The 9,417-nt window shown below is 35.8% G+C and overlaps 1 protein-coding gene across 1 annotated transcript; it reads left to right on the top strand.

The window, feature by feature from the left end:
• Nucleotides 1–1,220: 1,220 nt before the first annotated feature.
• Nucleotides 1,221–9,135, top strand: LOC122585593. Its single transcript, XM_043757717.1, has 2 exons — nucleotides 1,221–1,331; nucleotides 8,145–9,135. The coding sequence occupies exon 2, from the start codon at nucleotides 8,234–8,236 to the stop codon at nucleotides 9,050–9,052; it is 819 nt and encodes a 272-aa protein (XP_043613652.1). The 5' UTR covers nucleotides 1,221–1,331; nucleotides 8,145–8,233; the 3' UTR covers nucleotides 9,053–9,135.
• Nucleotides 9,136–9,417: the final 282 nt, after the last annotated feature.

Genomic DNA, 9,417 nt, shown 5'->3' with positions numbered 1-9,417 from the left:
ACTGTCGCCGCAACGTATGAGTACCTTTCTTGTGTAACTAGTTGTTGGTTAAAAATTATTTCAGCGGCTTATTTTTAAGGGCAAATTCATTAGTGTAAATTTAATTATAATTAATTTTGTGACATAATGGATAGATTTGATATAAGCTAAATAAAACTTGGGTAAATATGTAATTATTACTTTAAATTGGATATATATGTAATTATCATTTTAAATTAGGTAAATATGTAATTAGTATATACTTGATTTTAGACTCGTGTTCAACACTAGACACGGGATTTACGATATTAACAATATTAGATCTCCATACATTTAAGTCATAAAAACTTACAATTTCAAAAAAACACAGTTTTAAGTGTTATATTTTGCAAGTTGTAGTATAATAATCATTGATTCCTCACTGTAATTATTAGCCTAGACATATTGATGGAATTGTTTGTCGTAGTCATTTCACAAGACACATGCTATATATAATAATTTCTCCATTATAGAATATTTGAAACAGATGTACTCATAATGTGATATTATTAGGAAAAATAATTAAGAATTAAAATATAAACATATTTGTGATCCTGTACTTGACATTTAAGTATATGTATTTAATCATGATGCGATTTCATAACACGCATATGTTTATTTTCAATCACTTGTTATATGATAATATGATAACAATTAGGATTGTTTTTATATTCTTTGATAACAATTAGGACTCTTCTAATATTTGTTAATAAGTCATTAGGTTTTCAAATTATTTTTTGTAGAAAATATTTTATATGTTAAATTTTTTTTACTTAATTAAATGATTGTAAATTTTAAAAAATATTCTCTCAAGTTGATGGTTAAAAATAAATATAAATGGAGTATTCAGGGCTAAAAAGTATAAATTATTGATAGAAAACAAAAAAATGTAAATTAATGAGACTTTTTATACAAATTAATATAAATAATATAATAATATATTTGGATAATGATTATTATGATTTTTAATTGGTAGTTTATCTAAATGATGACATCATCAAAAGTCAATTTGATGAAATCGAACGATGTGATTGATTAATTAATCATTATTTCAACTATCTTATAGTATATATTAAGATAAGATTAACATGGTTTTGGTAAAACAATTGCATTTACTCGTACCATTTTTCCAAAACATAAAAACATTTTTACACCCATTAGTCATTCGTGGATTTGTGGTGGTCTTTAAACCCAAACCTAAAACCCTGCCACAAAATGAGAAGCTCTCCACTTGTCCCCTCCCGATAAGCTCCATCCGTGCCGCTCCGCACTCGCATCCGCCTAGTTTCATCGTCATCCATCATTCCTGAATGGTTTGTTTTCCCTACCCTAATTTCTTATCTATCTATTCCCATTTATATATATATATATATATATATATTGATGGATGTGTGTGTGTGATACTATTGTCTCATTATTTTTGTTAACTTTTTATTATAAAAAGGTTTTTCTTCTTCATATTTTACTGAAGAAAGATGCAAATTATTAGTTTTGTAACTTTTTGGGTGTTTGGCTTATGCAATATCATAACATTTTATATATGATATAATGTGTTTGGTTTAGCTTATACTGTATCTTCTTAACAAATAAGCTAATAAGATGTTTATATGATTAAGCACATTTCGTACTTTTGCTTCGCTTTGAAACCCAAGTACAGTCGGATAGTTTGTATATGATGAATAAGTATCTATTTGTACAATTTTTCTATCAAGCCTAAGTAGGTAGACTGACTTCTCGATAATATTTGCTGAATTGCATTGATTTGTGTTTAGGGGAAATTTGACCTTTTAGTTTGACGAGTTTAGCATCTTCTTTTTAAACGCAGTAAATATCTTTGGGTGAAATATTTTATCGAACACTTGAGTTACGAAACACCAATTTTTTTTTATAAATTTGAATAGCTGCCCTGCCCCAATAGGTTGTTAAGCTAATATATGTCTTCCTGTAAAGTCGTGGAGATGAAAGCAAGTTCGTGTAATTAAGTAATACAACAGCAGTAGGGCATAAGAGCTTGGTTTTAAAAGGCAATAGGTGCCCCGAGGTGATAAGGTTCAAAACTAAGTTGATCTAGCGTCACTTCTATAAGACTCCTTTTTTCTCATCAAATATATGTATCATTTTCAAATACCATTTCCATTGAGCAAATGCTTTAAACATGCTTAAGAATCACTTCTACATAACAAAAATACATAAGATGCTTCACTTAATATACCTGATTACCAAAAGTTTTCACCAGAATTTAGTGACGAGCTAGTAATAGTAATGTAGTATCTTAGTTAGCTACTTGCTGCTCAATGTTCCCACTCAATTGTGCTGCTGCATGCCAGGACAAACAGAGCCTTGCCTTTATTCACAAAAGAGCCTTAAAAGGCCAAATAACAACCTTTTACTTAAAATTTTTATCAGCCAGCCCTTTTTATCAATGAAACATAAGGTGCCGCACAAGTAACAATAGGTAATGCATTCAACACCCAGTTCTAGACGTGCCTAGGCACTGCTTTTTTTAACCCGTGCATAAGAGAAACTCAAATGTGTTAGGCAGGGCAGCTTAATATGACATGTATTAGTAGCACACACAAAACTAACTTGGTTGTAAGTTGACAATGCTAAGGTTTCCAATAGTAAAATATATGCAAAAACAAAGTATACGAGTATAATATGTTAAATAAGTGCAAATGTTGATTTTGCTCAAACCCTAGTCTTAATAGCTTTGTTACTTCCTCGAATACTGTCACTCGTATGTTATTCCTCCAGCCAGTCAAAATTGATTATTCTTTCCCTTATGCCATAACTGTGCTGTATAAATTATTGACTGAGATTTGGTTTATAGTTCCTTGTATTAATTAAGTAATATATATATCAGAGGTCTATTTACCAGGATTCAACTAAATAGTTTACCAAGTTTTGGAAGAAACATACTACTTTAGTCCTAATGACTCAATATTTGTATGCCTCAAGTCAATGCAAGAATATTCGAGAGCTTATGGGTGAAAGAGAAACGAAAGAAACAAAAGAGATGCTAATTTTGATCAATAATAGATATGTGATTGATATGAAAGATTCTACTACCTAGTATTTTATAAATATACAAGCGTTTTTAGAGTTGTTACTTGATAAGAATAAGCAACTGATAACAGCAAATAAGACACAAAACAAGAGGAATTCATGACAAAACACAGCCAATGCTGGCTGTTCACAATAGATAGATAAGCTAGGTTTCGAGCCCTAGAAACTCCACAAAGGTTCCTAAGAACAATTTACTGAATGAATTATCTAGCATTCTAGATGGCACGCAGGCCTTATTTAAAGACACAGTAAACATGACCTAATTTGATCACCAAGTAACTAATAATACGTAATAATTATAATAACTTAATAATAAATTGCACTTAACCCCTTTGCTGTCCCATTCAGCCTCATAACAAGCATCAGCCCGATATCTTCAATTTCTTCTTCTTTCGTGTATAGACTTGACCCAAGTGCCTGTCTTGATCTCGGCCCATATCAGTATACAGTACCCCCATCACGAAGAACCACCTTGTCCTCAAGGTGAAAAGTTGGAAATCTTTTTCCAATTTGCTCTATCTTTTCCCATGTAGCCTCTTGTTTAGATAATCCTTTCCAAGCTATTACCACTTCCTTGTTCTTTCCTTCTCCACGCACAGCCAGTGTTTCAGAAGGTTCCCATTCTTCAAGTACTTCCATATTTGCAGGTAATTCTTCTTCAACATGCACCGAACCGACTACTATCTTCAACTGAGATACATGGAACACATCATGAATTGCTGAACCTGTAGGTAATTTCAAACGATAAGAGACCTTCCCAACTTTAGCTACCACCTCAAAAGGACCATAATAGCGCGGAACCAACTCCTGATTTGTACGATTAGCCAACTGTAACTTGGCGGTATGGGCGTAATTTTACATAAGTCATCTCACCAACCTTGAATTCCCCATCTCTTCTTTTGCCATCTGCCTGCGCCTTCATTAAGTGTTGTGCCCTTAAAAGTTGCATTTTTAATTCCATTAACACCCTATCCCTCTCTTTCAGAAACTCATTGATATTAAAAGTACTAAAATTACCCACCTCATGCTGTAACAAACGAGGAGGGTCTCTACCATACATGACTTCAAATGGAGACATTCCAATAGTAGAGTGGTGAGACGTATTATACCAATGCTCCTCCCATGAGAGCCACTTCAACCAATCCCTGGGTTTAGTCGACACAAAACACCTTAAATAAGTCTCCAAACTTTGGTTGACGACCTTAGTTTGCCCATGTGTCTGAGGGTGGTATGTCGTATTACTTTAATTGAGTCCCCTTGGTTTTTAACAGCTCTTTCCAAAAATGACTGACAAAACCCTATCCCGGTCAGAAACTATAGACTTGGGAATCCCATGCAACCTTACTACCTCTCTAAGAAAAACTGTTGCTATTGAAATGGCATTAAATGGATGCTTTACAGATATGAAATGAGCCCCTTTGCTAAACCGATCTACTACCACTAGAATAACACTGTAACCTGCTGATTTTGGTAGTCCTTCTATAAAATCCATTGTCAAGTCCTCCCAAAATCTGATCAGGTAAGGCTAATATGGTTGTAAGTGCCCAACCGGTGACAAATGAGAATACTTATTTCTTTGAGAAACTTCACACTCAGCCACCATTCTGGCTATGTCACGCCTCATCCCAACCCAATAAAATTCCCGAGATACATGCTGATATGTTTTCTGAGACCCCTCATGCCCCCTACGACTCCCCCGTGAATTTCTTTAAACAATTTGTTCACCCAAGACGACCCCCTCGGCAATACCAGCCTTCCTTTATAACGCAACACACCTCCCACATTGGTATACCCCTCTAAAGTCAATTTACCCTGTTCCAATCGGTTTTGTTGGGCCCCAAGTTCTGGATCGTCTTTTAAGGAAGATAATAACTCCTTTTCAATTGCCACTTTCCCCATCGAAATATTCTTTAACTCTACCTCACTCCCACGCCTTGATAACGCATCAGCAACCCCATTTTTCTTACCTGGACGATATAAATTATCCAATTCATACCCCGAGAGCTTACCTACCCACTTTCGATGATCACCCGGAACTGTACGCTGCTCCAACAAATATTTTAAACTATTTTGATCTGTAATTACAACAAACTTTCGACCTAACAAATATGGTTGCCATATTTGAACTGCCAACACAATGGCCATTAATTGCCTTTCATAAACCGACTTCGACTTGGCTCGCGTACCTAGAACTTGACTATAGTATGCCACAGGTCTTCCCTCTTGCATTAAAACAGCACCCACCCCACTACCGGATGCATCCGTTTCAATTATAAATTCTTTAGAAAAGTCTGGTAAAGCCAAGATGGGTCCTGAGGCATCACTTTTTTTAATTCTTCAAACGAATCAGTAGCTACTTCCGACCATACAAAACCTTCCTTTTTTAATAAATCTGTTAAAGGACGAGAAATTGTCCCATACCCCTTAACAAACTTACGATAATAGCCTGTTAATCCCAAAAACCCACGCAAATCCCAAAGGTTCTGTGGCCTTGGCCAATCCGTCATGGCCTTAATTTTGGAAGGATCTGCCATAACCCCATGACCAGTAACAATGTGTCCTAAGTATTCCACCATTGCTTCACCAAATTCACATTTTGTTTTGTTACAATATAACCCCTCCGCTCTCAATATCTCAAAAACAGTTGATAAATGCTCTTTATGATCCCTTGTATTATGGCTATAAACCAATATATCATCAAAAAAAACAAGAACAAATTTGCGCTTGAAACGTCGACGGTGCATTTGTCAAACCGAACGGCATGACCAGAAACTCGTAATGACCTTCATGGGTACGAAAAGCGGTTTTGTGAATATCAGTCTCTTTCATACGAAACTGGTGATACCCAGACTTTAGATCCAACTTAGAGAACACCGTTGCTCCATGTCATCTAATAGCTCATCAATCACAGGAATTGGAAATTTATCCAACACCGTTGCCTTATTCAAAGCACGGTAATCGATACAAAACCTCCGGCTTCCATCTTTCTTTTTCACCAACAAAACCAGGCTAGAAAACGGACTATTGCTTGGTCTAATTACTCCGGCCGTAAGCATCTCCCGACTAATTTTAATCTCATCTTTCTGGATCTGGAACTGTGGGTAACAGTATGGTCGAACATTAATTGGTTCAACTCCATTCTTCAAACTATTGCATGTTCATGACTCCGAGAAGGTGGTAAACCGTAAACCTGATGGCATTAAAAACACATCAGAAAAGTTAGGGAGCAAGTCATCCAATTCTGGGTTAACTTGCGATTCTGCCTCTCCAACCGTTTCTAACCCTGCCAAGCATAATAAAAAACCTGCCTCAATACTTCCCAAATCACGGGTCAATGACCTCAAAGATGCCTCTCCACGTTGCAATCCCGGTTCACCCCTTAGTGTAACCATCTGTCCCTCATAAGTGAAACTCATCGTTAAAGTCCCCCGGTTAACCCTAGTTTCTCCCAAGCGTTGTAACCACTTCATTCCCAAAATGGCATCTATACTCCCTAACTCAAGTAGGTAAAACTCCTCGCGTACTTCAAGCCCGGGAAAACTTAACTGCACACCTTTGCACCAACCATGACTTTCATCTAATTTTCCATTACCCAATACAATACCAGTTTTTCGCCTTCCCTTCACTGCCAACCTCAACGACCCCACTAAGTGTACAGACAAAATATCATGTGGTCAACTAACTTATTTTCTAGACACTGTGAATTTAACACGTGTTTATACCACTTATAAACTGCCACATGTTGTTTGTTTATCTAACTATATGGTAACAGCTATAGCTCTACTATAGTATTGTAGATATTTTGCGATATGAAGCCGTGGTGCTCTTTAGAACTAGGGATTCACATTTACATGCGAATAGAATAGCACGCTTGTGCATCACAAAATGAGCCAGGACATCATCTTTGTGGAAGCTTAAGAAATTTATGTAACTTAGACCCTGTGAGAATTGACACTTTTAATTTGTACTTCTTCTGGCCTATAAATATAATATATCGTCACCATTGTAGTTCCATTTATCTTTTATTATTGTTCTTGTTTATAGCCCTGAAAAGCTTCTTCTCTGATTCCCAAGGTACCAAAAAATAGGTTTCTCAATCTTGTAAGCAAGACCATTATATTCAAGGGGTAAATAATTATATGCTTAGTGATCTTCCCTCTCTACAGACCTTACCCAAGCGTCAACTGATTTGGCTTCTACATCTTCTTTGTCATCCCCCTCCCCCCTTTCTCTCTCATCCCCCGTCGTCTTCGTAGCTTTTCATTTTCTCTCTCTCTTCACCGGAAGCAAGAATAAGTGTCAACTTGCAATAGTAATGTTCACGACAGTTGCTTTATAGCTTCTACAAGGGTGATGTCCTGGCTGAATGTAAAAGGTAAGGTGCATTGTGCTTGTGCTTTTTATTCTGATGGATCTACCAGGATGTGATTTACACTGTTTGTGCCTGTACACACAAAGAAGTGTTAGTTGTTGCGTTTGTATACACAAAAAACTGTTGCAAGGTTGATTACTTTCTTCCATAAAAGTGTTCCCTGATTTTATTTGGTCCTGAAACCCCTAATATATCCAACCAAACAAGCTTGGTTAATGATTTGGAGCTGCTTTGGTCCACTTTACAAAATTACAAGTGCATGAGCTGCATTAAACATAATCTTTCTTATGGTAGCTTCTGTACCAGACTATTAGCTCTACTCCATCTTTGCTTTTATTGATGGCAATGCCATGTTATTGATACTAGGTTAAGTGAATTATATAGTATGCATTTGTAATCCAATATTTATGCATGGACGTGAATGCAATTAATTAATATGTGCTTTCCTGTAAATTTCAATGATCTTTTCTGTGATAAACTACTTCCTGCACTTTCTTAAACATGATCTTTTCTGTGATAAATTACTTTCTGCACTTCCTTAAACATCAACACAGTATCCGATCTGCCTGTTTCTTCATAAAAAAAATGCTTTTGAATAGTCTATATTATCTACATTTTTATGTTGTTCCACCCAACTGTTATTTTTATGATAACAAGTTTTGTTTCCTGATTTTTTTTTTGGTTTCAGGTCATCCGAAGTACACCTCAAATACCAGTAGTAAGCATATATACTCATGGATGTTGCAAGTCGATGGTGCACATTGAGCAATCATAATCATGCTATTAGCAAGTCAATATTGCACTACCAGATATTTATGCACCCAAAATCATCCTATTCTTGAATCAGTTGGTCTCAGGCACTGGTTCAAAAACTGGCAAGAACAAAGAAAGTATAGACTAACTGCAAGCACTTTTGCACATGCTATTGGCTTTTGGCCCAAACGTAGGGTCCAGCTCTGGCTAGAAAAGATTGGTGCTGTTGATCCATTCCCTGGAAACCTTGCAACTTGTTGGAATAACATCAAAGAAGAAGAAGCACTCGAAAGATATAAACTAATAACTGGCAATCCTGTTCTGTTTCCTGATTTCCAAATTAGCGGGAAATTAAATCCCGAAGACTATTGGCTTGCAGCTTCTCCTGATGGTGTAATTGACAAGATTGCTTATGGTTTGCCTTACCGCGGATTGTTAGAAATAAAATGCCCTTTTAAGGGTAATATGAGAAAAAATCTACCATGGTCTAATATAACGTATAACTGTATACCACAAGTTCAAGGATTGATGGAAATTTCAGATCGAGATTGGATGGATTTTTATGTGTGGACTCCCAATGGAAGTAGTTTAATTAGAGTAGAGAGAGATGTACAGTATTGGAATGTGGTAAAGATAGCATTATCAGATTTTTGGTGGAATCATGTGCAGCCTGCAAGGGAGATATATAGTAATTACATGATAAAAGATCCGTTAAATGAGTTAAAAAGTTTATGCCCAGCGCCTGAGCATGAGCTATGTAGTTACATAGTCAATGAAAGCAAACGTGTTGTTGGTAATTCTAGATTGTTGATGCGTGAAATCAATGGGAAATTGATAGACTAATGCATAATACATGTACAGTTTATAGGAGAATTTTGGAATACGAAATCATTTACAGCTAAGTAATTACGATATTTGATTCTTTCGTTTGTTGTGTTTTCTGGTCATTAGTTATTACTCATTTGTCGTATCATATGCAAGCTATTATTAGAATGCTTTTTGTGGTTGACTTTTAGTTTCTCTGGGAGGATGGAAGTACATATGTCCCCTTTGATTTTGGCTAGAATTTAACCAGCTTTACCTGCCCCAATTTGTATCAGGTATTGTGTTATCAATTTTTTATTGTATACTTTTCCTTCAACTTACTAGTGAATGCTTATAGTATGAGCATGTCAGTTATTTTTATCTCAGTTGGGGTTGCTCTTCTC

This window comes from Erigeron canadensis, chromosome 1 (genome assembly GCF_010389155.1).
Source record: "Erigeron canadensis isolate Cc75 chromosome 1, C_canadensis_v1, whole genome shotgun sequence".
NCBI lineage: Eukaryota > Viridiplantae > Streptophyta > Magnoliopsida > Asterales > Asteraceae > Erigeron > Erigeron canadensis.
Note: the sequence above shows the minus strand (reverse complement) of the source record. Positions and strands in the feature narration are given on the sequence as shown.